The 23,491-nt window shown below is 35.2% G+C and overlaps 1 protein-coding gene across 4 annotated transcripts in view; it reads right to left on the reverse strand.

Moving 5' to 3' along the window:
* Nucleotides 1-23,491, reverse strand: part of VEGFC (vascular endothelial growth factor C) — a 191,982-nt gene that overhangs the window by 1,576 nt on the left and 166,915 nt on the right. For 3 of the 4 annotated variants that reach the window (XM_074329888.2, XM_019749437.3, XM_019749438.3), the window contains 3 exons: nt 13,611-13,762; nt 4,134-4,240; nt 3,488-3,821 (listed from right to left, as the gene is read on the reverse strand). In XM_074329888.2, the coding sequence (XP_074185989.1) occupies nt 3,488-3,821; nt 4,134-4,240; nt 13,611-13,762 (593 nt within the window). Of the gene's footprint in view, nt 1-19; nt 1,678-3,487; nt 3,822-4,133; nt 4,241-13,610; nt 13,763-23,491 lie in introns of those variants that run through there. The other variant, XM_074329887.2, reaches the window with a different exon arrangement.

The following is a 23,491-nucleotide window of genomic DNA, read 5'->3' on the forward strand; positions in this document are numbered from 1 at the left end:
AAAGAGCAATAACTATATTTTGATAAACACCAAGGTGATGAATTTATTATGCTACGACACATGTTTGTGTTTTACTAAATTTTAAACTAGAACAAAGTTACCCATTTCATCACAGAATTGTTCTTAAGTTTATAGGTTTGTAAATAGTTAAAGTTTGTGCTTACAATTACAAAATTTACGAGGAATGGAAAAACCTAAAAACATAAGTGTCTTGGTTGCTGATATAACAAATGGGAGAATGTTGTCAGCATTAGTGCTTTTGAAGTGCTCTCTGCTTCGTAGATGAAAGTAACATAAAACAAATTTTGGAAGTGTCTATTTAAGGTCTGCTAATTTAGTGTGATCACATAAGCATGGCAGAATTCAGACTAGAGTCTGAGAATTGTATGGAAGCCAGATTTGAAGCCATGAAACCCAGCCATTTTAGTGGGTTTGTGATCCTCAGCAAGCAGCCCCACCCTCACTCCTGTGTTTCTACTGGGTAGGCAGCTGGCTGCATCATGGTGGTTCACTCTCCCTTCTCCACCTGGGCTCCGTATGAAACCAATTCAGTCTAGGGGAAGGGAGAGAGAGAGAGACAATATCACCCTGGGGGTCCTTCTCTTCCTCTCCTAGACTTCTGGTTTCTAGTAGTGGTGAAAGGACAAATGATCAAGCAGCCAATAATGTCTGCAGCCCTGTTGTTCTGGTGAATGGAAGCTACCTTTGAAGAAGTTTTTAGAGTATGGATATGCTTAACATGTAGGAATGGCAATGGGTGTCCAGGGAAGAATATATGACCTTACATGGATATCAAAAATGCACTACAGAAAAACTAAATGTGGTTTTGAAATTTAATTTCTTGTACTCTAGAAAAGAAAGCATATCTAGTTAAATTATTATTATTTTTCTTCTAAATACAAATGCATTATTATAAGGTCACTGGTATTCCTTTACTAAAAAGATACAATTCTCACTGCTCAATGAAATTTGTTGATTAAAGTAGTGGACCAAAGAATATATACTCCACCACACTTTTGGAATAAATATTAAGAGAAAATGAGGAATATAGATATTTTCAAAATATAAATTATCTTTTTCTGCTTCAATATGTACATGAAACCTGAAATTATTCACTTAGAAAAATAAGCATAGAGAGAGTTTCCCCAAATAGAAAGTTTTAATGAAACAATGTATACTATTAGGAAAAGTAAATTAGATATGTTTTCTACTAAGTTAATATAAGAATTCTGGAGAAAAATATGATGGCTTGTTAGTCTATGTAAGCACACAAATTTCAGGTTTTTCAACTTATACTAGGATCATTCAGAATAATTCAATATAAAAAGTGGTTTAATAATTTTTAGTAAGACTTAATATCTATATTCTGCATTTTTGAAATATCCTGGTAATTAGCGTAGTAATATGCAAGTGAAATTTCAATATAGTTATTGCTCTATATTCTAAAGAAAAAAAAATATTCCTTTGAGGTATTCTGAAACAATAATGGGAAAAATGTCATCAATGATATATGTAGATTCATTCAAATCTTCTGCAGTAGCCAAAATGTTAGTGTGGCTGGATCAACAGAAACATAAATTAAAAAGAGAGCACAAAACTCCTGAGAATAAAAAAAACACATGGATACTTTACTTACTGAGAAAAAAAGTAGTGACAAACATTAATGCAGATACGAAACTGTAAGTAAAGAAAATATAAGTTTTAAGTAATGTGAACAGTCATCTGTTGAAATGGCATTATCACCATCTTTAAAGAATGGATGAAAGAGAAGAAGAGATACCCTACAAAATCTTTACAACATTATTGATTATATTCCCCAAACTGTCTTTCATACCCGTGTAGCAATCTTGTGATTACCAATTTATGTTTTCTAATCCCCTCACATTCTCCCTTATCCCCACCCTCCTCCCATCTAGCAACCCTCAGTTTTTCTCTGTATCTTTGAGACTGTGTCTGATTAGTTTGTTCATTTATTCTATTCTTTAGATTCCACATATAAGTGAGATCATATTGTAACAGCTATATATGATGTCAGAGGGGTAGTAGATTGGGGGAGAGGGTTATCACTTTGTGAGGAGTATAAATGTCTAGATATTACATTGTTTTGTACACCTAAAACATTCTAAAAAAAGAAAGAGAAGAGAACTCTGTAAAGCTGATAAAGAATAAATGTATAAAAACTAAAAGGACACCAGAAAAGAACAATGCTATGTCAGCCAAAAAAAGAGGAGAACTTAAAGAAAAGCTACAGAAAGGAGAGTTTACATAAAGACCAAATTATCCATTGCATTTTGAAATAGTCTACTGATGCCTTAAACAGAAGTTTATCATGGAATTCTAGGGCATAAACCCTATTACAGTTGGTTGAATAAATGAAAGATGAAAGAAGTGAATGTGTGCTTACTAGAGGTGAAGGGGGTGGGGAGAGGTTGATGAGGGTAAAGGGGGTCTAACATATGGTGACAGAAGGACATCAAACTTTGGCTGATGAGCACACAATGCAATAGATGTATTATAATATTGTGCACTTGAAACATAATTTATTACCCAATGTTGCCCAATAAATTTAATAATGAAAAGTTTTTTAAAAAGAAGAGGTGAGTACAAATGCCAAAAACCTAGCCTTGGAGCACCTTTGAAGAGAAGGACCGAGTTTGGTTGCTAAAGTATGCTCAGCATCACAGGGCAATGCTAGTAAAAGAGAAGAAATCTGAGAACTTTTATAAATTGAGGGGACAGGACAATAGAATTAAGATGTTAAAGGTATGGAAGAGAGAAGGCATGACTGGTAGAGCCATGTTGAAAGAATGTGGAAGAAAATGTCAAAAGTCCCATCTGGTTTAAATAGTAGACCACCTTATTCTTCGATTATAGAATAAGAAGTTCAGGGACTCGCAGAGAAAGGGTTTGAGTCCAGTAGACTAATTTTTTTCTTGGTGAAGAAGGGAACACAGTCAAAATTTAAGGAAGGGGTCTTGAGTAACCTTTAACAACTATTATTTCTCTAATTCCATTAAATAGTTAGCTAAAATATTTTTACTTCTAGATCCAGTTCTACAGTAAATGGCATGATACTATCCTTTGTAAGTTTTGCACATTATCTATACTTTGAAAAGTTGTCCTAAATCACACCTGACAGCATCATAATTTTGGTGGGAACAGGTGTACCCTATCTGGGTGTATTTTCAAAATGCTTCACAGGTGACTTTCTGATGCATGTGTCCTCCTGCTGCTGCTGACAACCACCACCATAGCCCCTGGGGAAAAGACTCAGAGTGTTTTCTGAGCTTGGATCTGGTTTTGGTTCCCCGGGTTATTTCCTTGCCTTTTGGGGAGCACTCGCACAAATGTTGGCATTGGTTAAAAAAAGTCAGAATTTGTCTTCCAGAGCTTACTGGTTTCATGTTAGTTTGGTTGAGAAAATGGCATTTTGTTGAGAAAACAATTTCCAGTAAGACAAATAAATACAATTTATGAAGATTCTTACCTGCATGTGTGCTGTTGAAACTTCTTTCCTTTTAATAAGCACTTATGTGAATTTTCTGTACATTCACAGGCACATTTCCCAGGGTTGAGGGGTTGATTTCTTGGGCAGGTTCTTTTACATACACACTGGCATGTGTTTTCATCAAATTCTCTGTTGGCCCCACATGAGCTAGGGAAAAGTTTGTTTTTACAGACACACTGGCATGAGTCTCTGTCTAGTTCTTTATACGGTCCACAGCTGGAAGGCCGAAGCCCCCCTTTGCAGACACACTGACAGGTCTCTTCATCCAGCTCCTTGTTGGGTCCACAGATGTCATGGAATCCATCTACTGAGTCTAGACAAACACAGGCGTAACATCTTTACTATACATTACTTGGTCCTGGGTGTGGTGTGAAACAATTGAAAGCATTGACAAGGGTCTTCCTTTTTATGTTTTTCATTATAGGGCTGTGCGCAAACTTCGGTATGTTCCTTTATAAAGAAGTTAAAAATAATACTAATATGAAGCAAAAATATTCCTATTGTGTAGTGACTTATTTCAAAGTATGATCATCTCAATATTGTACATGTGATTTTAATATGAAAATATTTGTAAATCAAAATAGACACCCTTGGCATTTAGTATGAAAAACATCGTTCTGCTTACCGTCTCCAGCACTAGAAGCAAAAAGAAAATCTTGCTGAGTGAGACATCTGCAGATGTGATTATTCCATGTGTAATTTGTGGGGCAAGTCTTGTTGGCAGCCTGGCACCTTGGGGAGATAGATGGGTTAAGTATTAGTGTATCTGGTACATAAAAGGGACCATCTCTTTTCTTACCTATGTATTACATCAATGCATGCTTGTAAAAAATAATCTCTAAAATGATGCATCTATATATTAAACGAAATGTGGAAGTTCCCCCTCCATGTGCTACCTCCATTTACATGTGCTATCAAATTCTAACCCCAGAGGTGACCACTGTTAGTAGTATGGTTTTATAGCAATCCAGACTTCTATATTTTTAAGGCAAATACATTCATTAGTAGAATCACAGTGTTCTAGTTTGTGCGAACATGGGGTAAAGCCATTTATATAATTCTGAAATCACTTTTTCCACTGAATAATACATTATCAACATCTTTACATGTCATTTCATAAAGTTCTGTTCTATTATTTTTAGTGGTTGTGTAGCGTCCAAAAAATGGATGTACTATTTATTTTATTAATCTCCTATTGGTACCTATCCAACTTTTGGCTTTTTCAAATAATTCTACAGGAAACATCCTTATACATGTATCTTTACAGACTTATTTCTGAGGTACAGAAGCCCATAACTGTCAAGTGTCCATTAATACAAAATTCCCATTCTACACTCCACCAGCAAGATATCAAAGACCATGTTTTGTTGTTGTTGTAGTTCTAGTTTTTCCTCCCTTTCTCCCTGCCTTCCTCCCTTGCTTCATTTGTTTTAGTAAAAAATGAACAGCACACTGTTCCTTTTCTTACATTTTGGTTTATGGTTGCAGGGTTTCCTTTTGCAAATAAATTATGTTGTATATACCAGGGGTGCCAAAAAATGTACACATTTTAAAAGATGTTATCTATGTATTTTTGAAGTCAAATTGAATCACAGTAGCAATGTGTAGTATGACGTTCACTCAAAAGATGGCGTTAATCAAATGAATGCTAGTGTCATTCATTGTATTACAATTTTATACAGTCTTTTCCTTTCTTAAAATGTGTACCCATTTTTTGGCACTCTCTGTATTTTTTCTTATTCTTTTACACAGAAGATAGCATCCCTTATATGTTGTTCTAAATCTTGCTTTTTCAGTTAACAGTATTTCCTGGAGAACACTATACCTTCCCAATAATTGCAGTTATTCCTATGAATAAGTCTACACACATTACATATTTTTTGTATTATTTTCTTGGCGAATCATGAACATACATTAATCCACATAAAATTTAGACAGTATTTATAAAATTTCCAAAACAATATCATTTTTTAAAGATTTACCTCTTATTCAAAACTTTAGTATTCTTCTATCAAATAATATGAAGTTAAGTGTGTTCACCACCCAGAGCCAGTTCTCCTTCCATCACCACATATTTGGCCCCCTTTTCCTTCCACACACAATGTAATACATAGATGATGTATTATAGAAATGTACACTTGAAACCTATATAATTTTACTAACCAATGTCACCCCAATAAATTCAATAAAAATAATATAAAGTTATGTTGAGTTATATAATAACAATGCCATTAATCTTGGCTGAATGAAACTCATATCACTTTTCTGTAAATGAAAGTAAATCCATTGTGGTTATGTCACCTCAGTGTTGACATGGTTTAAGTAACACATTCCTATGCTGATATCAGGTCGACACAGTGCCGGTGCAGTCACTATTACAAAATCATCTTTCTTTTTTTTTTCCATTTTGCCAATATGTGATTTATGCGGCCATTATCTAAGCCAATGTTTTTCCAGCTGTTAGCTGCAAAAAATTACTGGATCAGGAATTCAACTATATGGGTTGGGAAATGTATTTTGTAATGTAGAAGAATGGCATATAATGAAATACAAACTATTAGATGCATGTGATAAAGATTGTTTTCTGAAATTTTATTTCAAGCATTATATATATATATATATATATATATATATATGCATATAAATATTTTAAATAATATAAACACACAATGTATGTGTAAATATGATATACAACCCCTCACACACACACAAACCCCCTCTTCTCCCATGTGTGGTGTGTGTATATGTGTATCTATGGTTGCAAGGTCAAATGTATTTGTCTTTATTTGTAGTTGGAATAGTTGACAAAACACATATCTAAGCCATTCAAGTGGCAAAAAGAAATGTCAAGAATAATCTCAATCACTAGACTAAGTGAGACTGGTGAATGATGACATTACCAACTGCAGGAATATGTGCTAATATGTCTGTGCTTAAGATTAAGCATGTATACAAAATTGTTCATCCCAAATAGGTATGAAAACAAAATAATTTCCTATCGAGTAGGAAAGGCTAGAGTTTTCTCTCTAATATTTCATTATCTTCAAAAATAAAAATTCAGAAGTACATATTGTGTGTAGAAACAAAGGTAGGAATAAATGTAAGACTATACTTCCAGAAATACCATACAAAAAGAGGTAGCCAGTTTTATAGAATTAAATAATGATTTCATATAATCTGGCTACCCTAACTTTAATTTTTGCACATTCACATTGAATAAAAATATAATCTTCAGAATAACACTCTCCATTATATTATACTTCAAACACTGTGCTCTCATAACTTGATATTACTGACTAGTTCAAAGTGAATTAAATATTTTAAATTATAATATTCTTAAAATTTTAATTTCTAGAAAAATATGACTAGAAGCTTTGCAAAAAAAAAAAACTACTTACTTATCAATGTTAATACATATTTCAAAGTTGAAATTTGAAATCCTGGTAGATGTCATTTAATTATAGTAGCATATATTTGGATGGAATGCATTTTCATAATTACCTAATGAAATTCCCTGCTTTAAAAGTGAGTAGCAAGTTCTAAACATTCAAAGTTTCTCATGTGAAAAATTGAGAGACACAGTTTCCAAAATTTTAGAATGAAAGAAAATGTTTTCCTTTCATCCAACTGCAGGAATATGTGTTAATGAGCACAATTCTATTCCACTTAGTTTAATCTAAAGTATTTTTAGCCTATTAAAATTTCTCTCAAGTTCTAAATATTTATGTGTAAACATATTAAAATATTTACAAATTATTTATTTTGTATACTGTACTTATAAAGTATATTGGTTTAAAGACACATTTTGTCTGCAGAGTAAAGCAGAAGATTGTACAATTATTTGTAAAGTAGATCTGTGTTGAGAATGGTATGTAAATAAATTGACTTTGCCACTTTCCCTTTCCCACCCAGAAAACACACAAACACAACCACAAATCCTGCTTATAATTTGTATGAAGGATAAAGATGGTTTCCTATGAATCATTTCATTAATTATTTTGAAACTTCACTCAACTACCTTGGTAATTTTTGCTTTTTGCTAGTTAAAATCAGAGGACAAAAATGTATTGTACGTATTGCGTAATTATTACTAGCTCTTGTACTTTGAACACTGTAATAGGCTTTTCATGCACACTCATTTTTTTGAGTCTTTCATCTTCTCTACTTTTTTGGCCCTGGAGTTTTTACATACTTGGAAATTCCCTAACTCCCCAAATCCATATTTAAGGAACAAAGACATACCACCACCATTTGTTTGGCATTAGTTAGAACTGAACTGAAATCTTATTATTTTTCAAAGAACTATAATCTTTGTAATATATTTCTAATTGAAAAAAATTAACTGCATCTTGATTTATATTAAACTACTATTGATCTACTTTGCTAAATATCTCATAGATCATTGAAGATGAATATTAACATTAATTGAATGCAATTCAACTTGTAGCAGTCAATGACTTTTTTAAAAACAAATTCATTCTTTGGAGATGAAGTGTGCTATTAGTCAATTACCCTTCCTGGCAGCTCTTTCATAAGGTATCTTTACACAGCCCAATTGATTAAAATTCTGCTGACCATTTAAAACATATAGTCCACAGTTCAGTTCCTTAAATAGCTATCCAATTCTAACTCTTGTTAAATGTGGAATGCGATCCAGTAACATTTGTTTGAAAGCCTGTACTACAAGCTCTCATACGCTCCTCAGAGCATCTTCATATCATTCAGTGGGACACCCAATAGGATGCTCTGTATTTTAATAATATAACAAATAAGGAGAACTCTGACCACATTAACAATTTTGAATAATTATCAAAATAGAATTTTGATTTCCTAAATGCGAACGGTTGATGTCATCTGAACTTCACCCACTATGCTAACATTATTTAAACCTGTAATTATATTATGGAAGAATATTAATCCAGACCTTTTTTGCTCAAGATTGCAGTCAGAATAACAGCTGGAAGGGCAACTATATGCTTTCATTATCAGAGCCACAGAGCCCTGGAGAAAAATGTTTCAAGTTTTATTCCAAGAGTCTTTGAACGATTTTGTTCATACTGAGCTCATCATGTGTGGCCCATGAATATACTCGACTATCTAGACAGGTGTTGATATGCTTATATTTTTGCAAGTGTGGTTAAGTAAAAATGGCCTTTATGTTCAATATCATTAAGTAACTTCTTTAATACTATGCATAGAAATCAGAAAGGAACACATTCAACAGAGACATACCTAAATAAAATGCATATACTCATCTTTTCTTATATTGGTTTTTACTGACTTCACACTAATTTGTGTTTATATCTGTGTATGTTACTGTTCGTTTCTATATCCATTAGTCTACTGAAAGGAAGAAGAATGGACAGGATATGGGGTTTTTTATGATATAAAAGGAATAAATGGAAATTAGAATCATTAATGAAAATTCCATGGTTTTCACAATTATTCCACACTTAATAATTGAAGGCTAATAAAATAGCATTCATATTAAAAAGTGGGCTTATAAATCTAATCTTTCACTTTTTGTGTGAATATGAATGACTGATTTAAAGCAGGAACCTGCCATATATGAAAACTCAGTCACCTTCCGAGACTTGAATATAAAACAAGAGTCACACTTTTCAGTCACCCGTTGGCTAGGCAAGTACAGGACCGCTAGTGCCTGCATCGGATGCCACCAGAACAGGGGCACAGGAGCACAGATGTCTGGAAGCCTATGTTTTCCTGTTTTATGTTTATTTTTTGCATTTGCCTGCTTGGATACACAAAGTTGAGAGAAGTACGGTAGGTCAAGAAGATGGAAATCTAGTAGTTACTGTATTTGTCTGCTTGTCAGTTTTATTTCTATGTTTGATTTGAATTAACAGAATTAGAACAGAGAATAGATATCGTGTTTCCCCGAAAATAAGACCGGGTCTTACATTAAGTTTTGCTCCAAAAGGTGCATTGGGGCTTATGTTCAGGGAATGTCATCCTGAAAAAGCATGCTAGGGCTTATTTTCCAGTTAGGGCTTATTTTCGGAGAAACACTGTAAAGGTAAGTAATCAGGAGATCAGTAAAAATATCCTTCAACAATAGCCACTGATTTCATTATATCATAATAGCCACATTTATTAACAGAAAAACAAAACAAGAAAACAAAAACAATACAACAAAAGAATGTGTGTTAAGAGCATTAGAGAGCTGATATGACATCAATATGACAGTTTGATGCCAGGGATTCAGGGGAAGGGAGGTAGGGCTGATCAGGGGTAGCGCAGGGGAGTTGGGGGCAGTGGAACATTCTGTATGATACTGTAATTATACATTTCCTTATACATTTGTCAAAACCCATGCAATGTGCAACTAAAAGACCCTAATGTAAACTATGGATTTTAGTTAATAATATATCAATATTGGCTCATCAATCATAAAAAAACACAGCACACTAATGCAAGATATTAATAATAGGGAAACTAGGGGAGGTGGCTGAGGGGATATATGGAACCTCTGTACTTCTGCTTAGTTTTTCTGTAAAACTAAAACTGCTAAAAAAAAAAAAAAAATCTACTAATTTTTTTTTTTTTTTTGAAAATGGTAGATTTGGTCTAATAATATAGAACTTTATCAGTAATAATCATCAATGTGTTTTGGTTGAACTTGACATTAAGCTTCACAAAATCTTTGATCTAATAGTTCCCACCTCTGAGTAACATTATAGACATAACCTCAGTGCAGAGGATATACTGATGGAAACTTCTCAGTCACGTGCACTTTGCTATAATTTTTACCAGTCAATCAGCAAGCCATAGGATGCAGTGCTTTCAGTTATTATCTTTTATAAGGCACAAACGAAACAGTCCAAAGGCAAGTACACTATATAGCATAGTTAGCTTCCTTTTAGACAAAATATGTTTTAGGGTCTGCAATCTCTTACCTGAATTTGATGACAAATCGCGTCCTATCAATAGGTGCTCATTTGAAGGTGTTAGACAATATTTAGATAAAGAACTTTGTAAAAAAGAGGATGAATAGACATATGAAGTAAGATTTCAACAATAACTGTATATGAACATAATGGTTTTAAACTTGCAAAGAGGATATTTTCAAGGCATGTTTTCAAATACTGGAAAAAACAAGTACAGTGGTACCTTGTTTTTCGAATGTCTCCATAGACAACCATTTTGGTTTATGAACGCTGTAAACCCAAAAGTAAATGTTTCAGTTTTCTAACATGACTCAGAAGTCGAACATGTCACGAGGCTTCTGCGGAGTGAGAGATCCTGAGGCCTAGCTGTCGGCTGTTTTCGAATGTTTCAGAACTTGCGCATTACATTCGAAAACCGAAGTACCGCTGTAGTTTCTGATCAACTGGTACAAAACTATGCCCCAATTTAATTGGCAGATATGTTATTTTTGCATTTCTGTTGTGATATAGTTTGTTAAATTTATGATGTTATTGTGTTTATCTCTATTTCTGGTAAAGCATATATTTGGTATTATTTTAAAAATAAAGGGAAAGAAAGAAAAATTAAAATGGAAAAGGAAAACACCTCATGGGTATTCAAGCTTCTAACTATTCAGACTGAGGGTCTGGTATAGATTACTAGTCCAAAGACACTGAACACTCAAGTTCTAAATCAAAGGTTGCTGGGGATATAAATCCACTCTGTCTTAGAGAAAGGATAAGTTCTCACAAGAATGAAATTTTCCTTAATAAACCCAAATAACTGTAGCTTCTTAGAAGCAAATATTTTTATTTCATCTCTCAGTAAACAATGTTGACCTTTATGTAAAGGAAATGAAAAACAGTAAACAAAAACACAGTTTTAGCCTCGAGGTTAGACTTATCCATTTTCTCACCCTTTTGTATCCCTTCTTTTTTCTCTTTCTCACCGCAACATGACTATCCCCCAAAGACTGATACAGACTCTTTATCGGGATGCATATCCTCTATTTTTATCAGTCATTAAAAAATTCTAGATACCTTGGTTATACCAAACATTATCATGTCACCCCTCGACCCCCAAACTCCCTACGCTACCCCAACACCTCTACAGAAAAGTTGAAACTCCTCAGTTTCACATGCCACATTTACAGACCCCTATAAATCCATGCAAGGGCAAAGTAAACACAATAATTGCTCTGGGTATTCAAGAAGCAAAGGTGGCCGTGTTATTTGGACAAGACAAATGCAGGAGAAAGACCTTTACCTGAACTCTGAGAAGTGGATGGGGCTTTGGAAATGCAGAAAAGAAAGGGCCAGACTAGAAACAATATACAGAGCAGGAAATGAGCTCGACATTCAGGGAATTAGACTGTGAAAATGGACTTGAACAATTGGAAATCATAGAAAAAAGGAAGGCCAATACCAGAATAGGGAGGTGAGAAATTTGTGCTCAATTCTTTGAGCAGTTGAAAGTTACTGCCAGTTTCTGGTAAGATGAATGAAACAATGCCTTTTTAAGCTTACTTGTGACAATACACAGGTCTTGCAAAAATATTTGACACAAGAAAACTAGTATTGACACTACTGCATTAAATCAGAAATATATGCAGAATGAAGTAGATGAGAATGGCAGCGATGGAAAAGAAATATAACTGTAGGTTGGAGCAGATATCCCCCTCCTCCCTCAAAATGATCAAGAGTGTTTGGGTATGATATAAGGAAAAGAAGTCATTAATGACAACTGTGTGAGTTCACGGCCTCAAAGAACCTGAGAGAATATTGTGATGTATAATGTAGAAGTAAATAAAAGAATTTAATAAATCTTTAATTTTGTACCTATTATATCTAATATAATTACAAGCACAGCAATATAAGATAAATTTAGATAAAATATTATAAGTCAATAATACCATTAGGTCTTGAACTGTGTTTCTGGAAACCATCAACACAGAGATAATGATTGAAGCTCTTAGAATGGATGAGTTGTTAAGGGAGACAGGTGAACAGACCTCTCAGAGCTGTGTGGTTGAAATTGCACATACAACAATGTCAGGTGGTACTTGTCTCTGCTTGGATCAGCATGAATTTATTCACAGATGCTAGTAAGATATTTTCTTTCTCACATCAAGGAGGGCAGATCTGTGTCACTCAAATTAGGCTATCCTTGAGTTTTCCCTCAAGTGTCCCTGGAAAGATAAGGCCTCCTATTTGCCACACTAAGTAAAGCAGCAAAAAGAGATTCAATGGGGGAAGACTGTTATTAACATATCATGTTTATAGTTGAGTCCCCTAAGATGCAAGACTTTAAAAAAAAAACATTTGTAATATGTTTGCCCATCACTTTATTTATCCTTTTGTTACACATGTTGGAGTTAAGTTATTTTTTCACATGCACATTCCATATGCACTGGATGTACTAAAGAACAAAGAGTTGCATCCTCATTTCAGAGCAGAAAGCAGAAAGTTACCAGATCTCAGATGGCAATGCAAAATGATTCATTACACAGTATCGGCAGAGTCAATACTTGATGCTCTATCCAGGTCCTTCTATATGATCAATGAAGCATTTGCTTCCATTTACCAACCCAAAATACAAGATGGGAAGGAAATTTGAATAACATATGTTACTTTGAATGTTAATTTAAAGTGCTAATAAGAGAAAATTCTTTCAAGCAATTAATCAATATTTAATCCTTGCTGAAATAAAAATATGGATAGATATATAGAGAAAATAACTGAGATTGAAAAAAAGGCAACTGAATGCTACTAGATATAAAATAATTTATTTCTACTTACTTTTTGTGTTGGTCCAAAATCTTATCAAGACTTAACTGTTTTTAGCTTTAACATCATTTATGAGTTTGCATACCCCATTTCATGAACATTATGTATCAATTGGACTAAATTATTGATAGTATGAATATTGGTGGTATGTGTGTTATTCCATAGAAATACTTCTTTTATTTTGTGAACTACTTTGTCCATGAAGTGGACTTCCCTGTTTCAGGTTACTTTTATTTTCCTGGTGCACTAGTAAATTTGTCTTCTTTTGTATTTGATGTAAAGTACGTTATAGCAAATTTCACAAAAATTCTTTTAATAAATGGTATTTACCTGAACATCATTTTTTATTAGTAGAGGATGCAGAGAAAATATATTTAATTCATACTCACTGTGGCAGTGTTGCTGGCAGGGAACGTCTAATAATTGAGTGAACTTGTCTGTAAACATCCAGTTTAGACATGCACCGGCAGGAAGTGTGATTGGCAAAACTGATTGTTACTGGTTTGGGGCCTTGGGAGAGAGGCACTGTAATTTCAAACAACTACAAAGAAGGGACAAAAAGAAGAAAAAAAAATTATATAGATGCTATAAAGCATATTTATGGCAAATGTTGGAGTCCAAAAAGAGTGAAACTAACTATGATTAGGTGGTGCTGCATAATGTATGCAGGACATAAAGTTTTTACGTTTACAACATAAAAACTGTTTTGTTTCTAGTTAATATCCTTCATCAGAATAATAAAAAGTCCTTATGCTTCTTTCATGTTACTATTATAAAGCATATTAGAATTTTGATAATCAACTAATAATTATAGAGCAGAGATGTAACAAACCAATGTTTTCAAGGAAACGGAATTGTTTCAGAGTTCTAAACTATTCCAGGGGTTTAAAAGGTGGCACAGATATAAATTTATTTGTGATGTAAGAACAAAGCTATGAGCTGTACAATCTATAAATATTTGGTTAAATCCCATTTTATGTCACTGAATACATAGCCATAAAATACATAGATGTAAAAGTGATTGTCATTCCAAATTAAATTTCTACCTCAAAGTAGTTTTACATTTATGAGACCTCTTATGAATTTATGTATAAAAGAAAAAAAACCATGTTCATTATTTGATAGATAAAGCTTTGTTTCTGCTAATTTGACAAAGGTATTAGGAAAATAATAATCTTAAAATAAGGTAGGACATTTTACATAATTGTGGATTAGAATCTCAAAATTTAGTTTAACCAAGTCTCATTCTGGATGCCTTACTTGTGGAGTTCAGTTCTCCTCTTCTTTCTCCCAAAATAATGTTTTAAAATATTTAAATTGAAAATTTAAATTAAATGTGCAAATACATTAGTTATTAAGTAAAACTAAAACTAAGTAGATTTAAATCCCTAAGGGACTTAAAATCTAAATTATTATTAGTAATAAAGGTGAAATCCTGGCCATTGCCTGCTGGATAAGATAGTTTGTAGTATTTAACTACAGTTGAACCCCGTGTTATTTGGTACTTTTATGACAATCTGAGCAGTGCTAAAAATGATGACATACTCCAGAGCCATGACATACTTTGGCCCCTTGCTGTAATTTCATACCAACAGTTGAAGATCATTGAAAGTATTTAGAGAGTAGGATTAGTTGTTATTTTGGCGATCCTACAGGGAGATTTATTAAAATAAATTTGAAGAATAAAATACAGAGATATCTAAATTATAAAATGCACAGTTTCAACATTTGAAATGTATTCATTTAAAACTTAAGCTACTTTCTTACCATAAATACCTTAGGAAGAATGGGTATAGGATCACACCCAGATCAAGAATTTTTATTAGCAACCCCACTAATAACTTATGTGAACTTGGAAAAGTCATATAACTTCTATAAACTGTATATTTCTTTAAAAATTCGTAAACTTAGGATAAGATTTGATTTACTACTTCATAAGATTATTATAAAAACTACATAAGCTAATGTGTATGAATGTGATATGTATATTGATTGCTATATAGATGTGTTTTATTATTTGTATATATTCTCAAGATTCTAGATATTCTCCAGAATACTGCTCATTCCACATAGATAATCTCCACATGTGACCTCCACACATCCCAATATTATATTTTGACCAGTTTCTTTTCTAAAAGACATTTATTTTCCTAGTTTGGATGAAACCTTTCATTAGGTGAAATGTCACATTAGCAGAAACCCATTGCACTATGTATAACTATTTTAAGAAAGATAATTCTGTCTCTGGTCAAGATGGTGGAGTAGGTAAACACTGTGTTTGCCTCCTCTCATGACCATATCAAAATTACAACTAAACTACAGAACAACCATGGAGAATCGCCTGAAGTCTAGCTGAACAGAAGTCCTATAACTAACGATATACAAAAAAAAAATCACCTTGAGACTGGTAGGAGGGACAAAGATATGAAACATCTGGTCCCACATCTCATATGGTGGTAAAAAACCTGGAGGGATAGTTCAGCTGTGGAGGTACCCCCTGAGGAGCAAAGGCTCCCAGCCCTAAACCAGGCTACCCAGCCCAGGATTCCAGTCCCGGGAAGAGAAGTCCCCACAACTTCTGGCTGTGAAAACCAGTGAAGATTGTGGCTGGAGTCCCAGGTGCTTTTTTTAAAGGGACCGCACACAGATTAACTTGTTGATAATTCACTGGCTCTGAGTTCCACAGCTGAGGCAGCAGATCAAAAGGCACCAGGGACAGGGAGGAACTGAATTGTCTGGCTTTGGTGGAGAGAAGGAGAGGCAGCTTTTTCGTAGACATAGTGCTGGAAGAAGCCATAGTTCCTTTGTTGAGCCCTACTCAACCCAGTATTCAGACACAGGAAGAAGCCACAGCTCAGTCTCAATCAACCTGGCTAACACATTTGCCACACCCTCATGATTCCCTGAGACTCCAACTCACCCAACTGTGGGCCCACCCAAGTCACATCTAGTGACTTTTTCATACAAATGGCCTGTCTTTGCTCATGATGTGGACTTTCCTTAAATCCCTCAAAGGTTCACAAACCTCAAACAAGCATCTGTTCTTGGTGTGCCCCATACCTCTTGCTAAGCCTTGCCTTGGTTTGCAGCTTAGGCTCAACTAGGTACCTCCAAATCCAGCACAAGAGGCAACCATCTGCAGATCACTTTGCAACTCATACCAAGGGCCCCGGGCAGGAAACAGGCAGCTACTGTATTTGACCTGAAACAGAGGCCCTCAAAAGAAGCCCCAGAACCAACAACCCAGTGGCCAGCTTCAGACCACAGCACAGTACCACCCAACCACTTCCACAAGTGACACAACGAAAGGGAAGACTGGACAGGAACCAGAGCTCTACTAAAATAAATCCTGCTTTGTAGGGTCAGCCTGTGCGCAGCAGCTCCTCTACTGTAGTCACAGCCAGTTCTCACAACCAAGTAGCCTGCAGTTCAACCCCTCCCACTGATGTGCAAACAGCAACCAAGGCTCTATGACAAGAGGAAGGCACAAACAACACACACAAGGGACACAATTGGAGCACCCAGCTCAGGTGACCAGGGAGACTGTGAAACTGGCTCCACAGGTCATCTACTACATAAGATCACTCTACTAAGACTGGGAGTCACCACAGATCTATCCAATACATAGAAACAAACACAGAGAGGCAGTCAAAATGAGGGAACATAGAAATACGTCCCAAATAAAAGAACAGGAGGAAACTCCAGAAAAAGAACTAAACAAAATGAAGGCAAGCAACATACCAAATACAGAGTTCAAAACAATGGTTATAACGATGCTTGAGGAACTTAGTGAGAACTTCAACGAAGAGATAATGAGTATTAAAAAAGGACACAGAAACCATAAAAAAGAACCAGTCAGATGTGAATTATATAATAACTGAAATGAAGAATGCACTAGAAGGAATTACCAGCAGACTAGGTGAAGCAGAGGATAGAATCAGTGATTAGAAAGACAAGGCAGCATAAAGCACCCAATTGGAACAGCAAAAAGAAAAATCAATCTAAAAAAAAATGTGGACAGTTTAAGAGACCTCTGGGACAACATCAAGCGTAACAACATTTGCATCATAGGGGTACCAGAAAGAGAAAAGGGAAAGCAAGGAATTGAGAACCTATTTTTTTTAAAAAAAAAAGACTGAAAACTTCCCTAACCTGGAGAAAGAAGTGGACATAGAAGCCCAGAAAGTGCAGAGTCCCAAAGAAGATGAACTCAAGGAGGCCCACAGCAAGACACACCATAATTAAAATGCCAAAGGTTAAAGAAGAAGAGAGAATCTTAAAAGCAGCAAGAGAAAAGCAGTTAGTTACCTACAAGGGAGCTTCCATAAAACTGTCAGCTGATTTCTAAACAGAAACTTTGCAGGCCAGAAGGGATTGGCAGGAAATATTCAAAGTGATGAAAAGTAAGGACCTACAAGCAAGATTACTCTACAGAGCAAAGTTATCATTTAGAATAGAAGGATAGATAAAGAGCTTCCCAGACAAGGCAAAGCTAAAGGAGTTCATCACCACCAAACCAGTATTACAAGAATTGTTAGAGGGGGTTGAAGAAAAGAAAGAAGAAGAAAAAAAGATAAAAAATATGAATAATAAAATGGCAACAACTACATATCTATCAACAATTACTTTCAATGTAAATGCATTAAATACTCTAATAAAAAAAATAGAGGGCTGAATGGATAAGAAAATAAGACTCTTACATATGCTGCCTCACTCACTTCAGATTGAAAGATACACACACACAAATTGAAAGTATAGGGATGGGAAAGAATATTTTATGAAAATGAAAACAAAAGGACCCAGTAATTCCACTTCTGGATATTTATCCAAAAATACCCAAAACAGTAATTCTAAAAACATATACATCCATATGTTCATTGCAGGATTATTTACAATAGCTAAGATATGGAAACAACCTAATTGTCCATCAATAGATAAATGGATAAAAAGAATGGTACATATATACAATGGAGCATTACTCAGCGATAATAAAGGAATAAAGTCTTGCCATCTGCAAAGACATGGATGAACCTAGAGGGTATTATGTGGAGTGAAATAAGTCAGACAAAGACAAATACCTTATGATTTCAATCATATATGGAATCTAAAAACAATGGAATAAACAAAACAGAAACAAATCTATAGATACACAGAACATTTTGATAGTTGCCATATGGGAGAGATTTGGGGGGGGGATAAGCAAAAAGGGGGAAAAAGGGGTACAAATTGGTAGTTACAAAATAGTCATGAGGATGTAAAATATAGCAAAAGGAATATAGACAATGGCATTGTAATAACTATGTATACTGTCAGATGGGTACTGAATTTATTGGAGTGATCACTTAGTAAGTTATATAGATGTCTAATCACTATGTTGTATATCTGAAACTAATATAATATTCTGTCAACTGTAATTGAAAAATAGAAAATTTATTTTAAAAATGAATGAAGAAAAGAAAGATAATTCTGCAGTGTCTACGAACACTGCAGTTTTTCTACTTTTTATGACATCTGTGGACTCTACATTACAAAATGTGGACCAACATTATAAAAGAAATATAAAGCGGCTTAGAAAATAAGCAATTTTTACTTAATTTTTATGTTTATATCATTCATAAATTACTTATTTAAGCTCTGCAATAGTGAAAATAGTAGAAAGACGTATAGGTTTGCTCACAAAAGTCTAACAATTTATGTCTAATAGGAAGTGAGATATATGTGCCTAGAGCTTAGAAGACCCATTTAAAAGTCGTCAATATTAAAGTTGTAATTGACATCTTAGGCACTGATGAGATTACTTGGTGAGATCATTCTGAATGAAAAGAGCAAACGTCTAATAATAGAAACCTGGGGAACAGTAACATTTAAGAGGTGAAAAAAGGCAAATGAACTGGTAAATATGTCTGGGAAAAAGTGTGACAAGTAGAAAACCAGGAGGAGGCATTGTGAAGCCAAGGGAAGGTACAGATTGAGAGGAGAGCTTCAAAAAGTCATGTGTGGTCACAAGGTCAAATGTCTCAGGGAAATCAAGTATGGTAAGGACTGAGCAGAGACAACTGGGTATCAGTAGCGGCTGTAAGGTGCTGTAAGTATAGGTGCAGGGGTCGGAATGGAAAAACAACAGAGGCTCCATATGACCAGAGGGAAAGGGCCCAGATGGCTGTGGCCACAAGGAACACTTTTGTTTGTAGAATGCACGTAATCACTGCAGGATTTGTCATTGTCTCAAGTGACATAGGCAGAACAGAGCCCGAGAGTGAAGGATAAGGCACTATTTAAGATGACGGCTATCATAGAAGCATTAACGATGCTTTCCCACCCTAACCCTCAGCAGCAGCAGCATTCCTACTCTCAACGATTGCTGCCATTCCAGATTCCACCCCGGCATGCTTTCCAAAGAAGAACGAGATCACAGTGAGCATTATCAGTGCTCATGGATAGACTTCAGCCATTCCTGGGTGGATATTGTCCACAATCAGGCCCTGCCCATGATCATCCAGGGTGTGTGCAGGAACTGCGGCTGTGAAGAATGTTCTAGTGAGGTGGAGATGAGTTAAATGCCTATTAAGAAACCATTTTCCTGGAAAAATAAGCCTGGCTCTATACTTTCAAAGGGTAAAAGAGAATTATGTTGGAAAATACACTTCTAAAAGGATAAAGGGACAAGTAAAGAGGAATTAAAAAAAAAATCATTGTTTAGAGAAGTGTTTTTTCCTATAGGTTGAAGATACCATGTGCATTAAAACTGTAGTTTGGGAGAAAAAAATGACTTACAGTTTAATTAAAGAAAAAAATTAACTATTGATGTTTCATCTCTCTTTTTTGAGTTTAACTAGGCAATTGGCCAGCTGAGTTCAGTTAATTTGATCAAAAGGAAAAAATAGACTAAAAAATTTATATATATATAATATTATATATTATATTTATATATATATACATATCTATGTATATATATATATATATATATATATATATATATATATATACATAGATATGTATATATATATTTCACCTTTACATTTTGATAGTGTTTTTCAGATAATTTCCTTAACTCTCTACTTGACTGTGTAAGTGTGGAAAAAATTTAAGGGTCCAGAGAAAGATATTTGACCAATATTAAAAGTAGAAAGATGCTTGGCAGGACACAGACCTAGCTCAGACTTCCCTGCATTCTGGAGCTACTGCAGTCACAGGAGAGGGAAGAATTCGAACTGCCTGCTCTCCCCTTATGGCCCACAGTCCCGAATGATCCCTCATGTAATATGGCTGAACCAAACAGTCACAGCAGAGACCTCGGAGCAAAGAATGAGGGAAGAAGGGTGAAAACACCGATTTGAGCCCTCTCTGCCAAGCAGAGGATGGAAGGGTTAGGCAGTGAGCCTAGCTGACCCCTCCTTACCCTCCCAGGGCTTGCCCCACCCCCACCCTCCCAGTGCTAGAAGTGGAATGGTAGAGGTGTCAGATCAAAAGAACAGAATATTGGCAGTTCTGAGGACTGTGGCCTACAGCCATGGACTTGCAGCCCAACTAGTTCCTGCAAAGGAGAGGGGTCCCTGGGTGCAGGACAGACTATGCTGGTGGTCACAGCCATTGCTCACAGCCACCACTCACCCCCACCCCTGCTCTTGCCCCCACCTATCTGGGTGGATCTCTGCAGGTGTAAACAGAGCCACTGACACACACAAGCCCTGAATCTCATGCATGAAGAACTTTGAAACTTCAGAAGCTTTCCACATCCCCCAACGGAGCAGTGCACTGAGACCCAGGCAACCTGCTCACAAAGGAGAAGCTCATCTTCCAGGGAATCCCCCCACTGTGTGAGAAATTGGAATAGTGCAGAGAAAATGTAATACTACAGCATGAGAGAGACTTAAAGGCTGCAGTAGGAAAGAAAATAAAGCATTCTACCAACACCTACTGGAAAGCAAAGGAAAGACATCTTCCCACCAACCTGTTGCAGAACCCACTCCTGTAGATGACTAGGAAGAGAAATAATAATTCATTAATTACCATGAATATCCAAGGTAACAAGACAGCTTAGAATGAAAATGAAAAGTCTCCAAGAAATGAACTTAAAGACATGGAAATATGTGACTTAAAGGACAGGGAATTCAAGATTGCAGTTCTGAAAAAACTCAGCGAGATGCAAGAAAACACAGACAGGCAGTTTAATGAACTCAAAAACACAATCAAAGAAAAAAATGAACATTTTACCAAAGAGATTGAAATTTTAAAAAAGAACCAAATACAATTTCTGTAGATTAAGAACTCAATAAAAAAAATGAATAATGAAAAAGCCAGCTTAGGTAATAGAGCTGACCAGATGGAGGAAAGAATCAGTGACATCAAAGATAGAAATCTGGAAATGACATAGACCGAAGAAGAGAGAGACCTGAGAGTTAAAAGAAATGAAAGAACACTACAAAAATTTTCTGACTCCATCAGAAAGCGCAATATAGGAATAATGGGCATACCAGAAGGAGAAGAAAGAGAGAAGGGAACAGAGAGTATATTCAAACAAATAGTTGATGAGAACTTCCAAAACCTGTGGAAAGAACTAGATACTTGAATCCAAGAAGCAAATAGAACACCTAATTACCTCAACCCCAACAGGCCTTCTCCAAGGTACATTGTATTGAAGCTGTCTAAAATCAACGACAAAGAAAGAATCCTCAAGGCAGCCAGGGAAAAGAAGACGGTAACTTACAAAGGAAAGCCCATTAGATTATCATCAGATTTTTCAGCAGAAACTCTAGAAGCCAGGAGGGAATGGACTCAAATATTCAAACTATTGAAAGAGAGAAATTATGAGTCAAGAATAATATATCCAGCAAAGATATCCTTTAGCTATGAAGGAGGAATAAAGACCTTTCTAGACATACAGAAGCTGAGGGAATTTTCTGACACATGACCTGCACTTCGAGAAATACTGAAGGAGGTTATTTGACCAGCATAAATAGAGATAATTTGTGACAACAAAAACATAAAAGATGGCGAGAGTAAAGGTCTGAACTGGCATAAGGGAATGGAGAAAGTAGGCATGCTGAAGAAAATGGAATACTCTAAATATGAAACTTTCCTTTACATAAACCTAATGGTAACCACTCAAAGAAAAAAAGAATCCAGACCTGAAATATATGACATAATAAAGAAAAATCAGAGAGAAAAATCACAGAATACCACCACATTGAAATAACAGACAGCAACAAACGGCAAAGAAACAATGGAGACACAGTCCTACCAGAAAACCAAAGACAGAATGATAGGAAATCCTCATATAGCAATAATCACCCTAAATGTAAACGGACTGAACTCACCAATAAAAAGGCACAGAATAACAGATTGGATCATAAAACTAAACCCAAGAGACACATCTCAGCTACAAGGGCAAACATGGACTCAAACTGAAAGGGTGGAAATTGATACTCCAAGCAAATGGTATCCTGAGAAAAGCAGTTGTAGTCATACTGATATCAGACGAAACAGATTTCAGGATAAAAAAGGTAACAAGAGACAAAGATAGATATTTCGTAATGATAAAGGGGACTGTACAACAAGAAGACATAACAGTCATCAATATTTATGCCCCCAATCGGGGAGCACTACTATACCAAGCAACTACTAACAGAACTAAAGGGAGAAACTAACCAAAACACAATTATAGTAGGGGACCTAAATACATCATTGTCAGCTATGGCTAGATCATCCAAACAGAAAATAAACAAAGAAATATCAGCCCTGAATGACACATTAGATGAAATTGACATAATTGACATTTATAGAGCACTTCATCCTAGAACAACAGACTACACATTCTTTTATAGTGTACATGGAACATTCTCAAAGACAGACCATATATTTGGACATAAAACAAGCCTCAGCAAATTTAAGAAGATTGAAATCATACCTAGCATATTCTCTGATCACAAGACTTTGAAATTGGGTATCAACTGCAAAAAGAAAGCAGGAAAAACCACGAGTACGTGGAGATTAAACAACATCCTTTTAAAGAATGACTGGGTCAAAGAAGAAATAAAAGGAGTGATCAAAAGATACATAGAAACAAATGAGAATGAAAATACATCCTACCAAAATTTTTGGGATGCAGCAAAAGCAGTTTTAAGAGGGAAAATTATATCATGACAGGCCTTTCTCAAGAAATAAGAAAACTCCCAGATAAATAACCTCATGTTACACCTTAAAGAACTAGGAAAAGAAGGAATGAAACCCAAGGTCAGCAGAAGAAAGGAAATAATAAAAATCAGAGCAG

This window comes from Rhinolophus sinicus, chromosome 16 (genome assembly GCF_057876585.1).
Source record: "Rhinolophus sinicus isolate RSI-liver-muscle chromosome 16, RSI-T2T, whole genome shotgun sequence".
NCBI classification, from domain to species: Eukaryota; Metazoa; Chordata; class Mammalia; order Chiroptera; family Rhinolophidae; genus Rhinolophus; species Rhinolophus sinicus.